The 26,581-nt window shown below is 48.4% G+C and overlaps 1 protein-coding gene across 6 annotated transcripts in view; it reads left to right on the top strand.

Moving 5' to 3' along the window:
• EEF2K (eukaryotic elongation factor 2 kinase) overlaps positions 1 to 26,581 on the top strand; it is a 71,797-nt gene that overhangs the window by 37,177 nt on the left and 8,039 nt on the right. For 4 of the 6 annotated variants that reach the window (XM_070362657.1, XM_070362661.1, XM_070362659.1 and 1 more), the window contains 13 exons: positions 465 to 525; positions 1,428 to 1,465; positions 1,791 to 1,962; positions 7,821 to 7,970; positions 8,201 to 8,333; positions 8,556 to 8,683; positions 9,375 to 9,576; positions 11,557 to 11,624; positions 16,209 to 16,286; positions 17,104 to 17,166; positions 18,486 to 18,620; positions 18,733 to 18,921; positions 24,951 to 25,075. In XM_070362657.1, coding sequence (XP_070218758.1) covers positions 465 to 525; positions 1,428 to 1,465; positions 1,791 to 1,962; positions 7,821 to 7,970; positions 8,201 to 8,333; positions 8,556 to 8,683; positions 9,375 to 9,576; positions 11,557 to 11,624; positions 16,209 to 16,286; positions 17,104 to 17,166; positions 18,486 to 18,620; positions 18,733 to 18,921; positions 24,951 to 25,075 — 1,542 coding nt within the window. Of the gene's footprint in view, positions 1 to 464; positions 526 to 1,427; positions 1,466 to 1,790; positions 1,963 to 7,820; positions 7,971 to 8,200; positions 8,334 to 8,555; positions 8,684 to 9,374; positions 9,577 to 11,556; positions 11,625 to 16,208; positions 16,287 to 17,103; positions 17,167 to 18,485; positions 18,621 to 18,732; positions 18,922 to 20,107; positions 20,183 to 24,950; positions 25,076 to 26,581 lie in introns of those variants that run through there. The other 2 variants (XM_070362660.1, XM_070362662.1) reach the window with 2 other exon arrangements.

Genomic DNA, 26,581 nt, shown 5'->3' with positions numbered 1-26,581 from the left:
TGGCAAGACAGAGGGTGCTGCTGCCTTCCTTCCTGGGACACATTATCTAGACCAGTTATAATAAAGAAATTTATTTATTCAGTTGTTCATCCAGCATGCATTTGTTAAGCAACCCCAGTACCAGGCCCTATAGTACACAGCACAGACATGGCTTGTCTTTGTGGAGTTACAGTCCAGTGGGAAACCATAGCCTACCCACAGCACAGCAGTGGCATGGGGTGGGTGGGGGACATGGTGAAGGAACAGCTGCCTTTGAAGAAAGGGAAGGAGGCCAGTGTGGTGGGAGCCTGGGAAGGAGGGAGCGTGTCCACAGACCGAACCCAGGAGGTCAGCTGGGCCTGTAGGTAGAGAGTGGACTTGATCCTGAGCAGCAGGAAGCCCAGAAAAGTCTTCTGCATTTAGCCAGTGAGTGACAGGATCAGGTGATGGACACTGCACCCTGGGGTGGGTTCTGGTCTCTGCAGGTACAACGCTGTTACCGGCGAGTGGGTGGAGGATGAAGTCCTAATCAAGATGGCATCCCAGGTGAGCAGAGCCTCGAGCCCAGTGCAGTCCTGGCCGACCAGCTGCAGTGCCCGCTCCCTCTCCTCCACGTCCTCTTTCTTTTTTTTTAAGCTTTAGGGAATTCTCTGATGTGTATTTATTTTATCTTTTATAACAGCCTTATTGAATATAATTCACACACCATACCACATACCTATTTAAAGTGTACAGCTCAGTGGTTTTTAGTACAGTCAAGAGTTGTGCAACCATCACCCCGATCAGTCCCAGAACATGTTCACCATCTCTAGAAGAAACCTCATACATACCCATTAGCAGTCAGGCTCCAATTCCCTCCTCTTCCCCAGCCCTGGGCAACCACTAATTTAACTTCTGTCTCTGTTTATTTACCTATTCTGGACATTTCATATATTGATCACATGTATTAAAAGATTCTTCTTGACACTCTTGTTGAAAATCAGTGAAGTGTGAACATGTTTATCGGTTTTCAAAAATTGCAAGTCACCACTTAATACTGTTTATCTAACAAGATGAACTCAGTGGGTTGCAAAAAAAAAAAAAGAATCAACTAGAAAATAGAGCAGTTCCTGCATAGGAAGCAGCAGGGTCGACTTGTGAAGCATTTTATAGTGTGTTGCACGCTCAGAAAAGTGTATGGCTTGGTGAGTTTCACCAAGTAAACACATGTGTAACCAGTACCCAGATCAAGACACTGAAAATCACTGGCACCCCCCCCCAGAAGACCTTCTCAGCCCCAGTTACTACTCCTTTATTCCCAAGGGTAGGCACTGCCCTGAATTCTATCACCTGAGATTGGTTTCCCTATTTTTGTACTCCGTATAAATGGAGCTCCATACACATGCAGTGCATGCATAGCTCACCGTTTTGTCCATGAGGTTTGTACATATCTGTGTCGTGTCTTTCAGCCCTTCGGCCGGGGAGCAATGAGGGAGTGCTTCAGAACGTAAGTGACTCAGCCTGCCTCTGGGGATCCTGCCCCAATGCCCTCAGGCTCCTGAGAGCAGGGGCTCTGTGACATTCTCTTCTTGGACCGCACATTGGGCCGGGCTGTAGGGATGGGAGTGGGCAGAACAGGGAGTCTGTCCCTTGACCCCCCTTCCCAGATCTCTGAAGGATGCTGCAGGGTAGGGAAGCCCCTCCCACCTCCTGCATTTTATTCCTGACTCTGTCAGTCAGATCACGCAGGGTCTCCCCATCCTGAGAACTAGGGCTGGGGTCCCAGTGAGCCCCAGAGCATCGGGCAGGCTCCCTGATGCCTCTCCCCTCAGGAAGAAGCTCTCCAACTTCCTGCACACCCAGCAGTGGAAGGGGGCCTCCAACTACGTGGCAAAGCGCTACATCGAGTCCGTGGACAGGGACGTGTACTTCGAGGACGTGCGTCTACAGATGGAGGCCAAGCTCTGGGGAGAGGAGTATAATCGGCACAAGCCCCCCAAGCAGGTGTGTGGCACCCCTGCCTTCCACATTCCCACACCAGCGCAGCCCAGGGCAGCGTAGCCCAGATCTGGAGCTGAGGGCGATGGCAGTGCTGGTCACAGGTCCCCTTCTTTGCTGTCTTAGCAGCAGCTAATAAAACCCATCGTTTATGGAATCTGACAGGTCAAGTGCTCTGTATCAGATCAGTCGCTCAGTCGTGTCCGACTCTTTGCAACCCCATGAATTGCAGCATGCCAGGCCTCCCTGTCCATCACCAACTCCCGGAGTTCACTCGGACTTGTGTCCATCGAGTCAGTGATGCCATCCAGCCATCTCATCCTTTGCCGTCCCCTTCTCCTCTTGCCCCCAATCCCTCCCAGCATCAGAGTCTTTTCCAATGAGTCAACTCTTCGCATGAGGTGGCCAAAGTACTGGAGTTTCAGCTTTAGCATCATTCCTTCCAAAGAAATCCCAGGGCTGATCTCCTTCAGAATGGACTGGTTGGATCTCCTTGCAGTCCAAGGGACTCTCAAAGAGTCTTCTCCAACACCACAGTTCAAAAGCATCAATTCTATGGCTCTCAGCCTTCTTCACAGTCCAACTCTCACATCCATACATGACCACAGGAAAAACCATAGCCTTGACTAGACAGACCTTTGTTGGCAAAGTAATGTCTCTGCTTTTTAATATGCTGTCTAGGTTGGTCATAACTTTCCTTCCAAGGAGTAAGCGTCTTTTAATTTCATGGCTGCAGTCACCATCTGCAGTGATTTTGGAGCCCCCCAAAATAAAGTCTGACACTGTTTCCACTGTTTCCCCATCTATTTCCCATGAAGTGATGGGACCGGATGCCATGATCTTCGTTTTCTGAATGTTGAAGCTTTAAGCCAACTTTTTCACTCTCCACTTTCACTTTCATCAAGAGGCTTTTGAGTTCTCTTCACTTTCTGCCATAAGGGTGGTGTCATCTGCATATCTGAGGTTATTGATATTTCTCCTGGCGGTCTTGATTCCAGCTTGTGCTTCTTCTAGTCCAGCGTTTCTCATGATGTACTCTGCATATAAGTTAAATAAACAGGGTGACAATATACAGCCTTAACGTACTCCTTTTCCTATTTGGAACCAGTCTGCTGTTCCATGTCCAGTTCTAACTGTTGCTTCCTTACCTACATACAAATTTCTCAAGAGGCAGATCACGTGGTCTGGTATTCCCATCTCTTTCAGAATTTTCCACAGTTTGTTGTGATCCACACAGTCAAAGGTTTTGGCATAGTCAATAAAGCAGAAATAGATGTTTTTCTGGAACTCTCTTGCTTTTTCCATGATCCAGTGGATGTTGGCAATTTGGTCTCTGGTTCCTCTGCCTTTTCTAAAACCAGCTTGAACATCAGGAAGTTCACGGTTCACATATTGCTGAAGCCTGGCTTGGAGAATTTTAAGCATTACTTTACTAGCATGTGAGATGGGTGCAATTGTGCGGTAGTTTGAGCATTCTTTGAACAGTATGAAAAGTGCTCTGTATACCAAAAGTTATTTATTCTTAAAAACAGAACTCTGGAACTTCCCTGGTGGCCCAGTGGTTAAAACACCATGCTTCCACTGCAGTGGTCATGAGTTCAAACTCTGGTTGGGGAACTAAGATCCTGGGTGCTTGCACACTTTGGCCAAAAAATAGGAGAAAAAGAAAACTAAAAAAAACAGAGCTCTGAGGTTGGTGGAAGTTGGAATGTTTTTATTTCATTTACACATGGGGTCTATTCATCAGGATTTTTGTTTGCAAGTGACAGAAATCCATTCAAACAGGCTTAAACCAAAAGGGGAATGGATTGCTTCCTATAATTGAGAAATAGGGCTGACTGCAGGCACAGCTGCAGAGAAGGCAATGGCACCCCACTCCAGTACTCTTGCCTGGAAAATCCCATGGACTAAGGTGCCTGATGGGCTGCAGTCCATGGGGTCACTAAGAGTCGGGCACGACTGAGCAACTTCACTTTCACTTTTCACTTTCATGCATTGGAGAAGGAAATGGTAACCCACTCCAGTGAAGAATCCCAGGGACAGAGGAGCCTGGTGGGCTGCCGTCTATGGGGTTGCTCAGAGTCAGACACAACTGAAGTGACTTAGCAGCAGCAGCAGCAGCAGGCACAGCTGAGGCTTCCCAGGTGACACTAGTTGTAAAGAACCTACCTACCAATTCAGGAGACATAAGAGACCCAGCTTCAATCCCTGGGTTGGGAAGATCCCCTGGAGGAGGACATGGCATCCCACTCCAGTATTCTTGCCTGGAGAATCCTATGGACAGAGGAGCCTGGTGGGCTATAGTCCATAGGGTCACAAAGAATTGGACATGACTGAAGTGACTTACTCCTTGGAAGGAAAGTTATGACCAACCTAGACAGTATATTAAAAAGCAGAGACATTACTTTGCCAACAAAGGTCCGTCTAGTCAAGGCTATGGTTTTTCCAATGGTCATGTATGGATGTGAGAGTTGGACTATAAAGAAAGCTGAGTGCCGAAGAATTGATGCTTTTGAACTGTGGAGAAGACTCTTGAGAGGCCCTTAAACTGCAAGGAGATCCAACCAGTCCATTCTAAAGGAGATCAGTCCTGGGTGTTCATTGGAAGGACTGATGTTGAAGCTGAAACTCCAGTATTTGGCCCACCTGATGCGAAGAGCTGACTCATCTGAAAAGACCCTAATGCTGGGAAAGATTGAGGGCAGGAGGAGAAGGGGACAACAGAGGATGAAATGGTTGGATGGCATCACTGACTTGATGGACATGGGTTTGGGTGTACTCTGGGAGTTAGTGATGGACAGGAAGGCCTGGTGTGCTGTGGTTCATGGGGTCGCAAAGAGTCGGACACAACTGAGCAAATGAACTGAACTGAACTGAAGTGAGTTAGCATGCATACACACAGACACAGCTGGATCCAGAACCAAATTGAGGTTGTTGGAAGTCTTCCAGCTCCAGCCTCAATGTTCTTCTGTGTTGGCATCACTTAGGCAGCTTTTCAACTTGCAGTGACATGTTGACCCCAGTAGCTGCAGGCTCACTTTTAATTTCTTAGCAACCTTGATGGAATGACATGTTTTCCCATAAGTTTCTATCAAAGTCTCAGAACTGGATTTCATTGGCTTGATTAGGTTAGATGCCTATCACTGAGCCAATCATGATGGCCAGGAGGTGGGAATATGCAGATTGGGAAGGCCTGAGCCTTGTATCCACCCTTAGAGCCAGGGTTATGGGTCCTTCCTCTTAGACTAGGTGGACTGAGATTGGTGTCTCCCAAGGAAAAGCAGGAGAGGGCATGGGGAATAAGATTTCTTATCTGTCCCTGGGGAACCTAGGGCATAAAGGGGTAAAGTTTCTTACTCAAACAGGCAGGGATGGAGCCAGGACTTATTCCTGGAAAGCTCAGACTTTCCAAGCCCCTGCTCTTGGCTTCTTCACTTGAGCCCCCAGGGTATTGGTGACCTGAGGCCAAGCAGAATTTCCTGTTGCCTGCATGCATTTGAGGAAATAGCTAGAAAATAGAGCTAGGCCTTTGCGCTGCCTGAATTCACAGCTCAGCTCTCCTACTGTTGGTGTACCTGCTAGCTATAAGGTACCATCGTCTGAGTGCCTCAGGAGAGCCGCATTTTCAGGCAAACAGCAGAATTTATTGAGTGCCTAGTGTTTGCAGAGCTCTTGATTAAGCATACTTGGTGTGAAGACAGGAAGCCACATTCCCATGCTCAGGGGCTGTGACTCCATGTACTCAGGCCTGGCCACTTTTCCCTTCTTCTCTAAGCTTGTTTCTGCCTCAGGACCTTTGAACTGGCTGTGCCCCAAGGCTGCATCATTGGATCCCCTCAGTCCTTAGATTTCAGGTTTCAGCTCATGTCACCTCCTCAGCTAGGCTGTGCTGGTGGTGGTGGTTTAGTTGCTAAGTCATGTCCAACTCTTGCAACCCCATGAACCGTAGCCTGCCAGGCTCCTCTGTCCATGGAATTTTCCACATAAGAATACTGGAGTGGATTGCCGTTTCCTTCTACAGGGTATCTTCCCGACTTACGATTTGAACCCAGGTCTCCTGCATTGCAGGCAGATTCTTCATTAACTGAGCTATGAGGCTGTGCTAGACCATCCTAAATGAAGATGAAGTAACCCTTCCACTGCTGCAGCCTCTGACATGTCCTTTTGTTTGTTTTGGTTTCTTTTTTTCAGAGCAGTTGGCAGTATCTGAAAGAGTCTTATTCATGTATTTATTCATGTATACTTCAGTTGCCTCTCTCCCCCGAGGACAAGGATTTTATCTGTCTTGTTTGCTCTATCCCAGTGCCTAGGTGCTCAGTGAATAATAAGGTGGTTGAATTGATGAAGAGAGAGGAATGTGGCTGTTTGAGGAGGAACTGGCCGTCGCCTTGAGGATGTGTCTGCCACTGACCCTCTCCCAGTTGCCTCCTGGCCAAGCCAGTGGCCCTGCCGCATGCTTCCTTGTAGGGATAGAGCCAGTTTTGGGGACAGGAATCCACTGGGAACCAGCTGCTCCTTCCCCTCTGGCTGGTTCTCAGAACTGAAGCCACATTTGGGGAGGTTCTCAGCTCCCGGCTCTGGACCCCTTTGGCCTCTGCAGCTGTTGTCTTCCTTAACTCAGCCAAAGTTTCCTGGGTGGTCATTTCCTTGGGAAACCCAGACCTGGCCCCTGTTGTGGGTGGCTTCGATGGGGCCAGGGTACCATGGGTGTGACCTTGTGTAACAGGTCAAAGTTAGAGTCCCAGGTCTTCCCTATCCTATGTTACAAACATACACAGTACTTACACAGTTTCTTCTGAGTACAAAATTAAACATACGCTTGGTGCAAAATTTAGCAGGGAATGTCTGAATTCCCTGTGATTCCCCTTTGTAGGGAAAGAACCACTGTTACGGTTTGGCGTGTATCACTCGAGAATTGTGTCTGCTGATAATAATGACATCAGCAGACTCTGGCAGACTTGCTTCCTGCACCAACAGATTTCACCCTTATACCCATTCCATGGGTGAGGAAACTGAGGCACAAACTGGGGAAATAACTTGCCCAAGTTCTCTGTATTAGCACAAGGTGCAGGTTAAGTTGTTTAGCAGGCAGACTCACAGCTGTGTGCTAACTCAAAATGGTTTCCTTCCATCTCATCGAATAAGCCTGTCTTAGATGGGGCTCAGGGTGGGCTGCTGCTTCACCTCCTTGTCATCCAGAGGCCTGGTTCCTTCTGTCTTGTTGTTTGCCATCTGCCAGGAGTTGCCCTGGACTGCATGGTCAGTTCTGGCTCACTGGCAGATGTCTACCTTACAGCCTCAGGAAGGCCAGAGAAGGAGAGGGCAGGCTGGAGTTGCATCATCCCTGCTGCTTGCTTCCTATTGGCTGGGCTTAGTCACATGGCCACATCTAGCTGCAAGGGAAGCCAAGCCATGTCATCGCTGCTGGATGGCTGTGCATCATGTTACAACTCAGGTTATCTTAGTCCATTTGGGCTGCTGTAACAAAATACAGGAGAATGGGTTTATAGGTTCATGCTGGCACCTTCTTGCTGTGTCCTCAGAGTGTGTATGGAGTGAGGGAGCTCTCTGAGTTCTCTTTTTTTCAGGGCACTAATCCCATTCACAAGAGCTTTCTCTCCTGACCTTATCACCTCCCAAAGGCCCCACCTCCTTAATACCATCACCTGTGAGCCTTGAGATTTCAAGCCTTGAGATGAAATTTGGAGGGATCCATTCAGGCCATAGCAGGGGTTTTCAGTCTAAAGAAAAAGGGGGATGGATTCTGGGGACAATCAACAGTTTCAGCCTTTCTGCTCCAGCCTTATCAGGAGGGTGCTGCCTGGGCCCTGCCCTTCCCCTGACTCCTCCCGCCCTCCCGCCAGGTGGACATCATGCAGATGTGCGTCATAGAGCTGAAGGAGAGACCAGGCCGGCCGCTGTTCCACCTGGAACACTACATCGAGGGCAAGTACATCAAGTACAACTCCAACTCAGGCTTCGTCCGTGATGACAACGTGCGCCTGACGCCACAGGTGAGGCCCCTGCAGAGCTCCGTGTCCCATCTCAGCAGACCTTGGGCCACTCCAAATTAAAATAGGGCTTCTTTTTCTGTCCTTGCCTCTGTACGCTTCTCCCTGCAGAGAAAGACCCCCAATGTGAGCAGAGCTGGAGTACTGCAGCCCGTCAGAGCAGTGCCTGCTGGTGTCCACGCAGCCCACAGCCTGGTCTCTGTGGTCATCTTTTCCTTCTTCTTGCCCCACAGGCCTTCAGCCACTTCACGTTTGAGCGTTCCGGCCACCAGCTGATTGTGGTGGACATCCAGGGCGTGGGTGACCTCTACACCGACCCACAGATCCACACTGAGAGGGGCACTGACTTTGGAGATGGAAACCTAGGTAGGCTGGGAAAGCCAGCATGGCCCCGGAGACCACGCTTCCCTGCAAAATCTCCAGGCTTTTTGTTCACCCAGGCAAGCAGCCCAAGGTGGATATGGGCCTGCCCTAGACTGTGGAGATGGGAGCCTGGGATGTCTGGCCCATGCCATCTTTAGGGTGCTCAGCGCTGCCGTGCCCCCATCCCAAAGCAAAGCAATGCTCCAGACCCCCAACTCTCTTCAGGTGTCCGCGGGATGGCTCTCTTCTTCCACTCACATGCCTGCAACCGGATTTGCAAGAGCATGGGCCTCACTCCCTTTGACCTGTCCCCGAGAGAGAGGGATGCAGTGAATCAGAACACCAAGCTGCTGGTAGGTACCCAGTATGAGCACGTGCGGACTGGCAGGGCCCTTCTGCTGCAGGACCAGAAAACTGTTCTTCCTGTGTGCTGGTGGCCCAGGCCCTGCGATGCTTAATTGAAGAGTATTGTGGCTGGAAGAATCTTAGTCCCATCTGTGTCCCTTACCCCTTTTGAACCAGTGTACACAGCCCTCCTGAGTATCCCCACTAATAGAGGAATTGGGGTCTGCTTGACTTGGGCCCATTTTTGCCCACAGTGAGGGGACCAGGCGTGTACAGATAAGTGAGTGGGGTGTGTGGTATGTGGTTTGTCTGATGTGTTGACAAATGAGGCTTGAACTTGGCTCACTGAGCACCTCTGTGTCCCTGTTGTACCCCCATTACCACCCCCAGTACGTGGACCAGCTATAAGACCATGTTGGCAAAGACCAGCTTGGGATTCTACAGGCCATCCCCCAGCTCAGGGCCATGAATGGTAGCCATCGCTTTGGGAGTGCTGGCACTCTGAGCTCCTGTTCCAGATGCCCCTTGTTAGAGGCCTTTGGGTTAATCCCCCACTGATTATTTTTAGATTTTCTGCCAGTCCCTAAGGCCTCTGTGGCTGAAAGGGCCTCAGGTTTTGAGGGACCAACAGGCACCAGGAAGAATCCCTTGTTCCCAAAAGTTGCCTGTGTGATGTGCATGTCACTGTTAATTCTCCAGCAGTCAGCCAAGACCATCTTAAGGGGGACAGAGGAAAAGTGCGGGAGCCCCCGGGTGAGGACCCTCTCAGGGAGCAGGCCCCCACTGCTGCTTCGCCTCTCAGAGAACTCCGGAGATGACAACATGAGCGACGTGACCTTTGACTCTCTCCCTTCCTCTCCGTCTTCAGCCACACCACATAGCCAGAAGCTGGAGCACCTCCGTGAGTGATGGTTTGGCCCCTGGTTATTGTGATTGGAGGGGGCAAGCACCAGGTAGAAGAGGGCTAAACTGGCTTTCACTTCTGTTAGAAAATCGGACATGCCAACCAAAGAGACTGATGGCCCAGATGGCTTTATAGATAAGTTCTTTTAATAAACTTTCAAGATCCAGTCATCCAAATGCCGTAAAAACCACCTGTATTGTAGAAAACAAGGTAACATTTTTCAGAGTGATTGACATTTGCAAAACGTTTTACACCAAAATTTGACAAAACACCAAAAAAGAAAACTTTTATCCCAACCTCACTTATAAATATACAAGGCAAAAATTCTAAATAAGGTATTAGCAAATAAAGACTAGTATCTTAAAAGAAAGTCTGTCACAGCCAAAGAGGGCATTTTGCAGGAATCTGAAGGTTGTTCAGAATTCAGAAACCAATTAGTATCATGTGATTAGGTCACAAGAAAAACAGCAATCATTATTTCTGAAGCTGAAGTGACAGAGTTTACTCATGTTATGGACAGACTTATCATATGAATGTGGGAACTGCAGGAAAAAGGAGAGGCAAGACTGACTCCATGGTTCTGAGCTGAAGAACTGGCAGGACTCTGTGGTCAGTTATTCAGCTGAAAGAAGCCCCAGGGGAGCAGGAGAGGACGATCTTTTAAAGAAGCCTGTAGATCACCACCAAAAGGCCTTGGGAATAGTCTGGAGCAGGAGTTGACAAACTTCTTCTTAAAAGGCCAGAGAGTAAATATTTTATTCTTTGTGGGCAACATAAACACGACCATTGACAATATTTAAAACAGATCAGTGGGGCTGTGTTCCAAAAAAACTGTATGGTTGCTGAATTTTAAATTTCATGTAATTTTCACATGTTACAAAGTAGGTTTGATTTTTTTTCAACCATTTAAAAATATGAAAAACTTTCTGAAAAACTATCTAAGAGGGCTTCCCTGGTGGTCCCGTGGTTGAGAGCCCACCTTGCAATGCAGGGGAAGCCGGTTTGATCCCTGTTCAGGAAGATCCCACATGCCCTGGGGCAGCTGAGCCTGTGCACCACAAGTACTGAGCCTGCGCGCTGGGGGCCTGCTAGCCGCCACTGCTGAGCCCCACACCACAACTACTGAAGCCTGATTGCCCTACAGGTCATGCTCCATAGCAAGAGAAACCACTGCAGGGAGAAGCCCTCCCTCTACAAAGAGAGTAGCCCCCGCTTGTAGCAACTAGAGAAAGACCCCGCACACGGCCACAGACCCAGCACAGCCAAACACAAATAAATACATATTAAAAAAAAAAAGATTATTTAAAAAAGGCATAAAAACAGCAGACAAGCCAGATTTGGTTAGTGGGCGTTTGGGACAGGAGATAAAGACTAGAATCTGCCAGGAAATTGTTGGGTTTTAAACCATCTAAGACTTCTCCCATTTGTAGCTACCTCCCATTTGTACCCCAAATGGACAAATGCCTCTTTTTTCATTCACAACTGCACCTCATTGACGGCTGACCTTAGGTCAAGCACATGATGCTGACCAGTACGTTACACAATCGTATCACTATTTACCTTATGGAAACCCCAAGGCAGCGCAGCAGCTAAGCTAGTTGCTCATCAGGACAAGTACAGGCAGCTGGCAAGTAGAGAGTTTGGGTGAATTCTCAAAGAAGAACTGTGGCCTCTCAGGTGCCAACAACATTCTTCTCCCGTTTTTGTACTTTATAAATGTCAAATAAAAAAGGTTTGGAAACTCCCTAGTGGCCCAGTGGTGCCTTCAGTGGTGCTTTCTGCAGGATTCTGCGCTTTCACTGCCAAGGGCCTGGGTTTCATCTCTGGTCGGGGAACTAAGATCTTGCAAGCCATGTGGTGTGGCCCTAAAAATAAATATAAATTTAAAATAAGAGAGGTTTGATGGCAGCTTAGATGGACCTTGTGACCTGTTCCAGCCGTGGAACTGCTGCCTTGCTCTGTTTTCTCCCTGCCCAGATTGGCCTGTGTTCAGCGACCTTGATAACATGGCACCTCGAGACCAGGACCCTCTGGACAACCACCGGGTGAGTGGAGGGGGTAGAGTTGGGGTGGGTAGGAGTGGACGCCCTCCTCTGGGAACTGAGGGTGAGTCGGCAGATTCAGAGGTGGCAGCCCAGGTCTGCTCGGGGCACTGGCAGGAGGGCACAGGCAGAAGCTTCTGGGAAGAGCAGGGTCCATTTCAGTTTCCGGAGGTGGTTAGAGCAGAGAATCCAAATCAGCCACAGTGTGACCTTCTGGTGCGTGCTGGGCTCGGGCCTGGGTTTGATTTGCCGTGTGTGTGTGTCTTGGGGCAGAAGGGGCAGAAGGGTGTCCAGTGTGTAACGCGCAGCACACGCAGCTGTGATGCTGCCAGGTCGGATGAGCAGAACAGGTTTCCTACAGCCTCTTCGTGATTCAGCTGTAAGACACTGCAGATGACATATTTGCATTCAGAGGAACATATGTTATAGCGTCAAATTAAAAATTCATTAGAGGGGCTTCCCTGGCAGTCCAGTGGTTAAGACTCCACACCCCTACCGTAGGGGACACAGGTTCCATCCCTGGTTGAGAACCTAAGACCCCATGTGCTGTATGGTGGGGCCAAAATAAAAGTGTGTGTGTTTTTTTTAAGGCTTTGAAATCCAGTGAATAATTTACACTTACTAGCATATCTCATGGAGAAGGCAGTAGCAGCCCACTCCAGTACTCTTGCCTGGAAAATCCCATGGATGGAGGAGCCTGGTAGGCTGCAGTCCATGGGGTCACTAAGATCGGACACAACTGAGCGACTTCACTTTCACTTTCACTTTCCTACATTGGAGAAGGAAATGGCAACCCACTCCAGTGTTCTTGCCTGGAGAGTCCCAGGGACGGGGGAGCCTGATGGGCTGCCGTCTATGGGGTCTCACAGAGTCGGACACGACTGAAGCGACTTAGCAGCAGCAGCATATCTCAATCTAAACCCTTTATTTTCATCAGAAATACTTATTCTGCATTTGGAGGTTCATAGAATTTACAGTTGAAAGAGTAGATTCACATATGCCTGTTGTTATGTGACATAAGAAAAAAAAAAGTTATGTGAAAAAAGTTCATCAGAATTTTTTAAACAGACTTTGCAGAAGTGTCACACTTGCACAGGCCAATAGCACCTTAAGCTGCCCTCTCAGCTCCGAAGGTTCAGCTTCACTCCTGACTGCTTTGCAGAGTTCCTGAATGACAGAAAAAAGTAGGAAGAGCTGCACATATGGAATTGTCACTATGGGCAGACAGTTTTAAGAGTCTGGTAGATAATTCTTATTTAATTCTCACATAACTTGCGAGGTAGATAATAGTTTCTACTCCTTTCAGAATAGCTTTTATGTTTTTTTACTCTAGAATTAGGATTAGGGCTTCCCTTGTGGATCAGATGGTAAAGAATCCACCTGCAATATGGGGGACCTGGATGTGATCCCTGGGTTGGGAAGATCCCCTGGAGAAGGGAACAGCTACCCACTCCAGTATTCTGGCCTAGAGAATTCCAGGGACTGTATAGTCTATGGGGTCACAAAGAGTCAGACACGACTGAGCGACTTTCACTTTTCTTTCTAGAATCAGGATGAATTTTAGAAATTCAGAGTAGGTTGAAAAGGAAAAGGTTCAGAAGATTAGCAAGGTGAAAAGTCTCCCTCCCACCTGTTGCCTCAGCGACTTGCTTGTCCCCAGCTCTGCTTGGGCAGTGCTCTCATTATCCCTGATTTAGTGATGGGGAAACCGGGGCATAGAAAGGTAAGCTCCTTGCTCCTGGTCAATCAGTGATGGAGCCAGCATTCAAACCCAGGCCATCTGGCCTTGAACCCTCTGCGTACTGCTGTCTCTCATGTTATTCTCCACCATTTCTCAGATGAGAACACTGTGTTTCGGAGAGGTTGGCTGCCTTGCCCAGGGTCCCAGAGCTGGCAAGTGCAGAGCTGGGGTTTGAGTGAGGCACTCTGTTGCCTGGCTTGGGGGTGGTTACCAAGGATGGGACGCGTAGCCAAGGTCTTGCAGAGAGTAGGTGCAAGGAGGGAGCTGCCTGGAGCTTTTGAGTATAGCCTGTGATCTGATTTCAAAAATAGCCTTTCATTCAGCACACTGAACACTTCACTTTAGCTGTCTATAAGTTACATCTCAATTTTAAAAATTAAAATAGTTTAAAAACATAGAATAGCTATTTGACTCACAGAAAGCAAGGCCTGGGGGAGGGCAGTGGGAAGCCTGAGGTGCGTCTAGAAACCAGGGCAGAGGCCTTTTTAGGGTAACACAGCTCCTTGGGGTGGAGTAGATTCCTGGCCAGACCAGAGGCCAAGGATTCCATTGTGTGTGTCCCATGGCTCCCATCTGTCTAGGAGACTGATCCAAGTTTTACATTCATGGTAGTGATACCAAGCTGCTTTTAAAAATATATTAAGTAAAATAAAATGGTTTATTTATGGAAAAATGATAAAAGAGAAGTATGAACTCGTGAGAGGAGTTTTATTTCAAGAAAGAAGAGAATGGAGTCAGGAAGAGACTCATAAGAAGTCTTCATTTTAACAGAAATGTTTCAATTCCTTTTAGAAATAAAAGATCTAAAGTAACTAAGGCTTAGTGTTAAGAGCTGTTGGAACTTAGCAACAGGGGCACAAGAGTTCATTTTAGAATTGTCTATTCTTATTGGTACATTTGAAATGTCTCTAAGTGGAATTTATAAGGAAAAAAATAAACGTTTTAGCTCAACAGTGATGCAGGTGACATGCAGATATGACCACAACTCAACAGTGATAGACAGATGACTGAAGTTTTAGAAATTCTAAATTATACCAGATTCCTTTTACAGCAGAATTCAGATCTAGAAGAATAAAAAATATGCCGAACTGACCTGTGCAGTTTTGGCAGAGGGCTTTCAGTTCAGCTCAGTTCAGTCGCTAAGTCCGACTCTTGTGACCCCATGAACCCCAGCACGCCAGGCCTCCCTGTCCATTACCAACTCCCGGAATCCACCCAAACCCATGTCCATTGAGTCAGTGATGCCATCCAACCATCTCATCCTCTGTCACCCACTTCTCCTGCCCTCAATCTTTCCCAGCATCAGGGTCTTTTCAGATGAGTCAGCTCTTCGCATCAGGTGGCGAAAGTATTGGAGTTTCAGCTTCAACATCAGTCCTTCCAATGAACACCCAGGACTGATCTCCTTTAGGATGGACTGGTTGGATCTCCTTGCAGTCTAAGGGACTCTCAAGAGTCTTCTCCAACACCACAGTTCAAAAGCATCAATTCTTCGGCGCTCAGCTTTCTTTATAGCCCAACTCTCACATCCATACATGACCACTGGGAAAAACATAGCCTTGACTAGACAGACCTTTGTTGGCAAAGTAATGTCTCTGCTTTTGAATATGCTATCTAGGTTGGTCATAACTTTCCTTCCAAGGAGTAAGCGTCTTTTAATTTCATGGCTGCAATCACCATCTGTAGTGATTTTGGAGCCCCCCAAAATAAAGTCAGCCACTGTTTCCCCATCTATTTGCCATGAAGTGATGGAACCAGATGCCATGATCTTCATTTTCTGAATGTTGAGCTTTTAGCCAACTTTTTCACTCTGCTCTTTCACTTTTATCAAGAAGCTCTTTAGTTCTTCTTTACTTTCTGCCATAAGGGTGGTGTCATCTGCATATCTGAGGTTGTTGATATTTCTCCCAGCAATTTTGATTTCAGCTTGTGCTTCCTCAAGCCCAGCATTTCTCATGATGTACTCTGCATATAAGTTAAATAAGCAGGGTGACAGTATACAGCCTTGACGTACTCCTTTTCCTATTTGGATCCAGTCTGTTGTTCCATGTCCAGTTCTAACTGTTGCTTCCTGACCTGCATACAGGTTTCTCAAGAGGTCAGGTGGTCTGGTATTCCCATTTCTTTCAGAATTTTCCACAATTTATTGTGATCCACACAGTCAAAGGCTTTGGCATAGTCAATAAAGCAGAAATAGATGTTTTTCTGGAACTCTCTTGCTTTTTCCATGATCCAGCGGATGTTGGCAATTTGATCTCTGGTTCCTCTGCCTTTTCTAAAACCAGCTTGAACATCTGGAAGTTCACGGTTCACATATTGCTGAAGCCTGTCTTGGAGAATTTTAAGCATTACTTTATTAGCGTGTGAGATGAGAACAGTGGTGCGGTAGTTTGAGCATTCTTTGGATTTATCCTTGGATCTTATCCTTTAAACCAGCCTTTGTTTTTCTGCCTGTGAAATGGGTGAGTCACTTAATAATAGCACTTACTGTGATCCACACTCTGAGTGTGACACCTCATTTCATCCTCAGAGCCCCTTGATATAGGTGCTATAATGAATCCCCACAGCTCAGGAAACCAAGCTCAAGAGAGGCTGAACAACTGTCCAGGGTCACAACTGGCAGGTTACAAAGCCTGGATTTGAGCCTAGGCAGTCTGCGTCTAAAGCCCACGTTCTTCACCACTATTTCTTACTGTTCCCTTTTACCCAGCCAACACGAGTAGGAGGAAGAGAGTGTTAAGTGAGGAGATGGGGCAAAGGAGAGAGAGCAAATGGATGAGATTCCAGGTATCAACACCAGATATTCAGAGGACCTCTGAGACCATAGGACCGTCTTCTCTCCACAGGACTCTGAGAACGGTGGGGACAGTGGATACCCCAGTGAGAAGCGGGGTGACCTGGATGACCCAGAGCCCAGAGAACATGTAAGGAATCCCCAGGAAATGAGAACAGAGTCCCCTGTTGCCTAGCTGTCCAGAAGGATAGAGAACTAGTGGGGAATGTGAGTGCATCTTAAGAGCATAAGGCAAATTAATATATAAATCATTTCAGATAAATGCAGGGTGGAAGATAAAACAGGTAATGGGGACTAGTAAGTTTAGTAAGGGGACAAGCATGGGGGATTAGACACAAGGTTGAAAATGGCGGACACATCGCACAGTGAAGCTGGGACTCTGGTTGCTAAGCAGAGGGGATGCTGGGCAGTGGGCCAGAATGGTGCTGGTATAGGTGGGCGGGCCCAGCTCAAAGGCACAGGATTCCCACAGTCCCTCGGGAGGGCTCTGGAGGATGGAGAATGCCCTAAGTTGTCTTCCCAGCAGCATTCAGGTGAGGGCAATTTTAGGTGGTATCAGCTGCTTAAGTTTTCCCCAGTGCCAGAATGGAGCATGCCTTCAAGGCAGCCTTCTGGGAGCCTCTGGTCTCAGCTTTGATGCTGTGAATATAGACCAGTGATGGGAGCTTTGGCTAAGGGAAGAAGCACTTGGCTCAGTTTTCTCAGTGCCTACCTACCAGGATCCTATGCCTTTGAATCCATTCTATCTGTGCACATGTGAGACCAGCACATTAGTCCCGCCTGTCTCCCAGCATCCTCTCTGCTTGGCAAATGTGCCAGCTTCCTTGAGGGGGAGCCGAGCCAGTTCCTTGAGGAGGGCCCCTGGGAAGGCTGGGCCAGTTCCCCAGGAGGCGGCTGTGGGAAGGAAGGGCCGCTCTTTGGATCACTCTAATCTCTGCCTCCATCAGGGCCACTCAAACGGTAACCGGAGGTACGAGTCGGATGAAGACAGCCTGGGCAGCTCCGGACGGGTAATGCACACCCAGGAATCCTCGTCATGGCTGCTGCTTATCTTTTCCAGGCTCTCTTTCTGTTTCTCCCCCTTCATGTCACATCATTTCTGCCTGCCCGGGCAATTCATACATCTCCTAAAAGAAAATTTTGCAAAGGAGCCAATCCCTTCGGCAAATACTTTTCAAGCTCCTGCCCTGGGTGGGGTGCTGAGGGATCAGCAGGGAGGATTAAAGGAGATTAGGATGGCCCGTCCTGGAGGCCACGCCCCTCAGCTCCTTCCAGTGTTCATTAATTTATGAACATTTCTTGCAGCCACCCAGTGAGACAGGCTAACCCTATTCATCCCCTTTTGACATATGAGAAAATGAGGGTCTTAAGCAACTCTCCCCAGGTTACCTGGCTAATAGTTCTAAGCAGCAGCTCAGGTGATTATCATCAGGCAAATGTGGGAAAGACCAGCTTTGGGAACCCTCTTCTCTAGCTGACTCTGAGCCACACTTTGAACCTCTGGCCCTCCAGCCTTTACTAAGGCTGCAAGGTCCTTCCTCCTCCATGGTTATATCTCCTCAAAGCCTGTCTGCTCTCCCAAGCTGGACCCCCATGGCACCTCCCCCAGGGGCCTTCCCTGATAACCAGGGCAGGCTTGACTCTTGCTGCTTCCAGAACACAGATTATTTATCACGTGGCATTTACTTACCATGCAATACCACGAGGTGTCTGTCAATCAGGTCAAGGCCACAGCATGGTGTGGAGTCAGTGGTTGTTCAGCCACAGCACCACTGATACTCTGGGCTAGGTCATTGTTTGTTGTGGGGGCTGCCCTGGGCACTGTATAATATTTAGCACATGCATGCACACACACTCATGTATGCACACAGCAGGCAGCCTGGCTCTGTCCTGTGAGAACTTGGGACAAGGGTGTCTTTAGCTGGGAGACATGGCATGTTTTCTCAGCCCAACAGCAGGAGCATCCTGGGCTTGTGCAGAGAAACCACAGTGGATTTGCTGCCGGCTCTGTAGTCAGGCTCTTCTGGAACCTTGTGTGGGGAGCAGGGTCGAACCTACACGACCGACTCAGATGGTTAAGTGAGGGGACCCTTCTCCAAACTGCTCAGTGTGTGGTGCTAGCCTCTGCGTCCTATTGCTTCAGCTTTGCCTCAGTGCCCACAAACCGGCATCATTCGGGAGAGTGGAAGTAGGCCTCGTTTGTCCAAGAAAACTTGACACCACACGGGTCCATGCCCCCTAACTTGCCAGGCCAGCTTTCATAGCTGGGAGGGTGCATCCATCCCCAGCCCCTCGCTTCTCTGGCCTGTAAGTGCCCGGTCCTCCCCAGGTCTGTGTGGAGAAGTGGAATCTCTTCAACTCCTCCCGCCTCCACCTGCCGAGACCTTCGGCCGTGGCCCTGGAAGTGCAGAGGCTCAACGCTCTGGACCTCGAGAAGAAAATCGGGAAGTCCATTTTGGGGAAGGTATGGTGATGCCTTCTTTGCACTAACCCGGAGCTTCCCCAGCTGGCAGGGGGGCCCTGGGCTGTGGCTGCGACCTGCAGGCAGCCAGGCCCACCCGCCATCTGTGTGGCAGGTCCATCTGGCCATGGTGCGCTACCACGAGGCTGGCCGCTTCTGCGAGAAGGACGAGGAGTGGGACCAGGAGTCGGCGGTCTTCCACCTGGAGCACGCAGCTGACCTGGGCGAGCTGGAGGCCATCGTGGGCCTGGGACTCATGTACTCGCAGCTGCCCCACCACATCCTGGCGGATGTCTCTCTGAAGGTGAGTGGATGGGGGCTCAGTCAACCCATCACCCTTCCTTCTCTGGGTTTGTGAGCTTCCCTAGTGGCTCAGATGGTAAAGAATCTGCCTGCAGTGCAGGAGATCCAGGTTCCATGCCCGGGTCAGGAAGATCCACTGGAGAAGGAAATGGCAACCCACTCCAGTATTCTTCCCTGGAGAATCCCATGGACAGAGGAGCTCAGTCAACCCATCACCCTTCCCTCCCTGGGTTTATGCCCAGGAAATTTCCTGAGCATCACTTTGGGGCCGGGCACTTCCAAGTTAACTGACACCAATAGAATTGGTCTCTGGCCTTGGGGACTGAGTAAAGATGACAGTCATGTTCCCAGGCAATTACAACAGGGTGCGATGGGAGAAGCAGAAGATGCTGCTGCAAACAAATGAGGGAAGGGCCTTAGCTGGGGTTTCCTGATTGTCATTCCCTGGTGGCTAGAACAGACCTGGCACAGACTCCATATTCAGCATTCATTTGTGGAGCGAATGAAAGAAGTGATCCCGAAGGTAGACCTGAAGACCCGGTGGAGTCAGCCAGGCACAGAGTGGGAGGAGCAGTGTGCGCAGAGGGAACAGCGTGGGTCTAGGGCCTGGGGAGACAGCCAGGTGGGGTTTGAAGGACAGGAGGCCATCAGTGTAGCTGGAGCATGGGGTGTGAGGAGGAGGTGAGAAGACGAGGCCGGAGAGGGGGCCCAGACAGGACAGGTGTGATAGGAATCCGTGAGGGTGTCTTCTCCCTCTTCGCCCCCCTGCTCTGTGGGCACCGTGGACAGGACTGACCAGGCCTAGGGAGTGTGATCTGTCCTTGGAGAAGGTGAGAGGCCCTTGGTGCACGTGTGCTCCGAGCTGTCTGTCCCCATCCTCTCTGTCATGTAGGCCAGGCTTGTGGCTGGATGAGGCTGGACGTGTCATGGGCACAGGGTACCAGGCCCTCTCTGTGGGTCTCAGACTGGAAGAGGGTATGGGAAGACACCCGACAGCCCTGTGGCTAAAAAGCTTTTTTTTTTAATATAGAAAAGTTTGCAGTAAAAAAGCCCCTCCTACCTTTTCCTCCATCTTCTTATCCTCACATGTAATTCCAAGAGAGTATTCATTTTCTAGAACTGCCATGAGGGATTACCACCGACTGGGTGGCCTAAAACAACAGAAATTCATTCTCTCACGGTTCTAGATGCCAAAGTCCAAAATCAGGTGTCGACACACCCATGAGTTTCTAGCTTCTGGTGAGTAGAGGCAATCTGGGGTGTTCCTTGGTCTGTGGGCGCATCACTCCAGTCTGTTTCCATCTTCACATGGCCTTCTGTCTGTGTGTCTGTCTCTGTGTCTCTTATGAAGATGATAGTCCTGTGGAGTTTAGGGCCCACCCTACTCCAGTATGACGTCATCTTAACTAATTAAATCTGTCTATTTGGTAAGACCCTGCATGCTACAGTCCAGAGAGTTGCAAAGAGTTGGCCACGACTGAGCAACTGAGCATGCGTGCACAGGGATAACCCAAAGCCTTTTTAAAAGATACATTTATTTATTTCTTTGTTTTATTTTTTGGCTCTGGGGGGTCTTCATTGCTGCACGCGGGCTTTCTCTACCTGCGGTGAGCGGGGGCTACTCTTCTTTGGGGCGTGCAGGCTTCTCGTTGTGGTGGCTTCTCTCGTTGTGGAGCACAGGCTCTAGGGCGTGCGGGCTGCAATACTTACGGCACGTGGGCTCAGTAGTTGTGGGCTTCAGCCTTAGTTGCTCTGCAGCATATGGAGTCTTCCTTGACCAGAGATCGAACGAGTGTCGCTTGCATTGCAAGGCAGATTCTTAACTACTGGATCACCAAGGAAGCCCCTACACCCATTTTTATTTCCTGTTTTAGATGGTGAAAGAGCAAGTTTGGTTGGGGGGAGCGGGTTTTGACAGGTAGATGAATTGTCCCTCATTCTCTAGTCTCCATGCTCCCTGAGGGCTGGATTGAATATATCTCATTTAGCCAGTGGTATGCTGGCAAATGCTTAATGACTGGTTCTTGCAGGTAGGGAGGGAATGTTTGTTCATATATGTATGTAAGCTTATTAGACGTTTAGTGATAAAAGAAAGTGGAGCATACAGTTTACAAACAATAATAAAAATATTCTGTTGTGAATTCCATATGGTCAATTTATCCTCATAGAATTCTTTCGCTAATTTTTGTGGTGCTTATATCTGTAGCCTCCCTCGGGTTGTGGTTGATGAAGGAGTAAAGTTGTAACCTGGATACTGGTTGATAATTTCACTTACTTTAGTGAGTAAAATGGAAGTGCAACAAGCAAGCTCTTTGTCAGAGTTGGAGCTTCATTTATTTGCTGCTGACATGAGCAAGACTCCTTTGCTGAATCAGGTGATAGTTTTAAATACCGAAGAGACTCCAGTTTCTTGCGCTTATCACAATGTAATGGCTACAGACACGGCATACTTTTAAATGAATCTGCACTCTTAATATTTTTGCCATCTCTTGGTGTAAATGCTCCCACTGTGGCCAATGTCCAGGTAGTAACATGACATCACTGAGCACGGAGTTGGAAGGAATGCATGGCATTCCCATTATATAGCATTTCCACTAAGCAGATTCCATAGGCCAGTGGCTCTCAAGCAGGCATCTTTGCTTCCTGCTTTTCCATGGAATGCTTAGCAGTGTCAGGAGATACCTTTGGTTGTCACAGCTCTGGGAGTTCAGCTGGCTTCTAGTGGACAGAGACCAGGGATGCTGCCAAATATCGATAGCACACAGGCCAGTCCCCACACAACGGAATTATCCTGTCTAAAATGTCATTAGTGCTGAGTTTGAGAAGCCCTGCAGTGGATATTAATAACCTCAAGAGCATAGATAACAGTAAAGCAGAGTAAAATAATTAGGAAGTGATGAGCTTTGGGTGTTTGTTACTTTTCATTTAACTGTAAGTTAACATAATTTAATTTTTAATAAAGTCTATGTTTTATGAACCCACTCCAGTACTCTTGCCTGGAAAATCCCATGGAGGGAGGAGCCTGGTAAGCTGCAGTCCATGGGGTCGCTAAGAGTTGGGCATGACTGAGCGACTTCACTTTCACTTTTCAGTTTCATGCATTGGAGAAGAAAATGGCAACCCACTCCAGTGTTCTTGCCTGGAGAATCCCAGGGGCGGTGGAGCCTGGTGGGCTGCCATCTTTGGGGTCGCACAGAGTCGGACACGACTGAAGTGACTTAGCAGCAGCAGCAGCAGCTGTGTTTTATGACTGGTTTGCTTTCACATCATTTTTCACGAGCTTGTAGAGCCAGCTCCAGTATTCCTGCCACATTCGGCCTGTTCTCCCAGCATCTGGCGCAGAGAGGACACGTAGAAGTGTCTGAGGCCTAAATAAAGGGATGCCGAGGCCCAGAATGAGTGGTGAGGGGCCAGGACTGGGGAGACCTTCTCTCTGAGACTCCCTGGTAACTCTTCTTATGATCTCAGGCTATTTACACCAGTCACACCCAAGCCCCTTTGTAAAGGGATGTAGAAGCTATTTTAGTTTTCTTATCTGAAGGCATCTCAAAGGCCTTTCTCTCTAGGACCAGCTCTGGCAGCCAAAAAAACATGGGCAAGTGCCCTGAAAAGCTGCTCGCCCATTTCCCACTTTCCCCACAGCCCACCCATCCAGCAGATATTTTTGAGTGCTCCTACACTCTGGGCAGTGTCCTAGGTTACTATTGACAACAGCAAACCTTTCAGATGGAAAAGAATGTAAATACAGGTAATAATTAACAAATGAAAATATTTCCAACAGAAGTAAAAATAACTGACCTTTATTGAGTACTTCCTGTGCCAAGCATTGTTCTTAAGTGAGAGATGGGATAATATGACAGGGAATGAGTAACTGGATAGGCGTCCTTTCTTGGATGTTAGTTCCCTAACTGAACATCCTGGCATCACTGACTCTATGGACATGAGTTTGAGCAAGCTCCGGGAGCTGGTGATGGACAGGAAAGCCTGACATGCTGAAGTCTGTGGGGACACGATTGAGCAACTGAACTGACTGACTCTCTGACTGAACCTGTCCCCCCTGCAGTGAAAGCACAGAGTCTTAACCACCAGACTGCCAGGGAAGTCCCTATGGGTAGGCCTCTTGTTATTAAGAGACTGATTCCAGGCGCAAGGGAGGCTGGGAAATGTAGTTTTTAGCTGGTCAGCCACGTGCCAGCAAAAATATGGCCGGGGATAATGGATATGGATTGAGGGCAGGAGGAAAAGGGGATGACAGAGGATGAGATGGCTGGATGGCATCACGGACTCGATGGACGTGTGTTTGAGTGAACTCCGGGAGATGGTGATGGACAGGGAGGCCTGGCGTGCTGCGATTCATGGGGTCGCAAAGAGTCGGACACGACTGAGCAACTGAACTGAACTGAACTGAACTGAATGGATATGGGGGACAACTGTAGTCCCTGGCATGCTTCTTGAAGCCTGAAGGTTGAGAAGGGCCTCATAGACTGATATGAGAGCTTTGTATTTGTCTCCAAGTGAGATAAGAAGTCCTAGAGCAGCTTTGATAGAGTAATATGACCGACTTGAGCTTAAAATCTCTCTCTGGATAGATCTTGGAGAAGCATAATAAAAACAGATGGGAATATACACTGGTGTAGCCACTGTGGGAAACAGTCAGCTCCTCAAAAGGCTAGACATAGAGTTGGATGTGACCCAGAAGTTCTAGGTTTGTGTGTGCATGCTCACTTGCTCAGTTGTGTCCAACTCTTTGCAACCCTCTGGTCTGGAGCCTGCCAGGCTTCTCTGTTCATGGAATTTTCAAGGCAAGAATACTGGAGTCAGATGCCATTTCCTATCCTGGGGGATCTTCCCGATCTAGGAATCAAACCTGCATCTCTTGTGCCTCCTACATTGGCAGGCAGATTCTTTACTTCTGTGCCACCTGGGCTTCCCCACTCCTTGGTATGTGTGCTTAGTCCCTCAGTCATGTCGACTCTTTGCGACCCCATGGACTGTACCCTGCCAGACTCCTCTGTCCACGGAGATTCTCCAGGCAAGAATACTGGAATGGGTTGCCGTACCCTCCTCCAGGGGATCTTCCCAACCCAGGGATTGAACCCAGATATCCCACATTGCAGGCAGATTCTTTATCAACTGAGCCACCAGGAAGCCCACTCCTGGGTATATAACCCCCCAGAATAGATGCATACACCCACACAAAAGTTTGTACACAGGTATTCATAGAGAATAGCTATAAAATGAAAGCAACCCAAATGTCCATCACATGATGACTTATGAACAGATAAATTGTGGTATCTTCATACAATGGAATGTTTTTTGCCATAAGTAAGAATGAAACACTGATAGAAGCTGTATGAAATGAACTTTGAAAACCTTATGCCAAGTGGAAAAAGCCAGGCACAAAAGACTACTTATATGATTGCATTTATATAAAATGTGCAGAATAGGGAAATCTCTAGAAACAGAATGTAGATTAGTGGTTGTCCAGGGCTGGCTGGGTGGGGGTGGATGGGGAGCAATTGGGAGGTAATAGTTAAAGGGTATGGTGTTTTTTTTGTTTTTTTTGGGGGGGGAGTATGGTGTTTTGATTTCTTTTTGACTTAATGAAAATATTCTGAAATTGATTATGGTGATGGTTGCACAATCTGTAAATATACTAAACACTACTGAGTTGTACACTTTAAGTGAATGAGTTATATGAATTATATCTCGATAAAGTTGCTAAAAAATTTAAAAGAATTGGAAGCCGGGAGCCCCTGTTGGAAGTGGATAGATGATGTGGTCTCTGGCAGAATCACATCAGATAGAGGTGGGAGTGGACTAAGCTTCCTTTTCTCCCTGCCTGATGGGAACCCAGGGATCTCTTTGCAGCAGGGTAAGCTCTGTTCTCTTTCTCACAATGTACAGTTCTACAGCAGCCCTAACCTGAAGCTCTCAATTCAAGAAACAGGGAAAAGATTGACGTATGAGATTCTGGCAGCCCCTCACAGCTCATTTTTTTCTCTCCCCCTCTTTGGTTTGTATTAACAGGAGACAGAAGAGAGCAAAACCAAAGGATTTGATTACTTACTGAAGGCAGCCGAAGCTGGGGACAGACAGTGCATGATTCTGGTGGCACGAGCCTTTGACACTGGCCAGAACCTCAGCCCTGACAGGTACTGTGGCTGTGGCTCAGGTGGAGCTGGTGGGAACCTGGGGTGCAGGTGGGAGCCTCCCCTCTGGAATCAGAACAGACCTGGGTTCCAGGTGTGCCTCCCCCGAGTACCAGCCCCGTGACCGTGGGCAAGAAGGTTTACCTCCCTGACCTCAGTTTCTTCATCGTCTCAAATCAGAATACCCATAGAACCTGCATGCTAGGGCGGTAGTGTGTGGTTGTGTGAGGGTTAAATGAGGTGATGCCTGTAATTTCACTGGCACATAAAGAGAGAGAGAAATGGCATCTTAGCCATTTTCTGTAAAGATTTGTCCAAGAAAGAGTCTGAAGGGATATGTAGCATCAGGTCCAGAGCCAGTTGTCTCTAGATGATGGGATTAGGGGTGATTTTAACTGACTCTTCCTATTTTTGTTTTTACTGTTTTCACTTCTAAGAGGGAGTGGAGGGACGGAAATGAGCTCCAGGGGAATTCAGTGCTGGTGTGAGTTTTCCAGAGTGATTTGGGCTTCCCTGGTGGCTCAGATGGTAAAGAATCTGCCTGCAATGCAGGAAACCCAGGTTCAGTCCCTGGGTCAGGAAAATCCCCTGGAGAAGGGAATGGCTACCCACTCCAGTATCCTTGCCTGGAGAATTCCATGGACAGACAAGCCTGGCGGACTGCAGTCCATGGGGTCGCAAAGAGTCAGACAAGACTGGGCAACACTTTCACCCCCCTTTTTTTTTTTCACCTTTTTGAAATCTCTGACAGCTACAACCCTACAGGCGTTAACAGCTTTTCCCTTATGCCTCTGGCAGAGATGCCAGGATTGGATTCTCTGGTGGCAAGAGGAGAATGGCAGCTTCATCTTGGGTCTTTGGCTTGGCTGGTGGGAGCTCCCAGAAGTCCAGGAGCAGAGAACGGTTGAGGGGATTCAACTCTTAGTGGGACCTATTGCTCACTGGCTCCCAGTGGATCTCAGCTTCCCCGTTTGTTCTCAGGCACCTGTGGCTTTCTGGAAGGGACAGTGTCCAAACCGCCAGGATTGGGGCAGTGTGGCACTTCCCTCCTATGTGGGTCGTGTTTTCATCTCCCTCTCACTGAGTTTAGAAGCTAAATCAAGACTGCGGCTCTGTCATGTCAACCTCTCAGGGTCTAAAATGTCTGAGTTACATATCATGCAAATGTTTGTCAGCTACCTGCTGTGTGACTGTAATGCTCCTTGTATTTGGGTTCGCTTTTATATCTGTGATTTTATTTCACTGAGAACTAGAATTGGGTTTCCTGCATCTCTTCAGTGCCAGTGCTTAGCACAGGGCCTGGCTCAGTAGTTGCTTGGATGAAAGAATCAACACATCTCTTTGACACAGACCGGGCAGCATTTAGGGGCTTATTTTATGGATATGTGGTTCTAAGAAGTGAAGGGGCTTGTCTGCAGTTAAGTAGCCAGTAAATAGCAGGGCCAAAACTTAGGTCTTCTCATCTGTTCTCCAGTGGACTGTACATTAGCCTGCTTCTTGCGGGGCTCA

The sequence above is a fragment of the Bos mutus genome, chromosome 25 (assembly GCF_027580195.1).
Source record: "Bos mutus isolate GX-2022 chromosome 25, NWIPB_WYAK_1.1, whole genome shotgun sequence".
Lineage (NCBI taxonomy): Eukaryota > Metazoa > Chordata > Mammalia > Artiodactyla > Bovidae > Bos > Bos mutus.
This window is presented reverse-complemented; position numbering and strand designations above follow the sequence as displayed.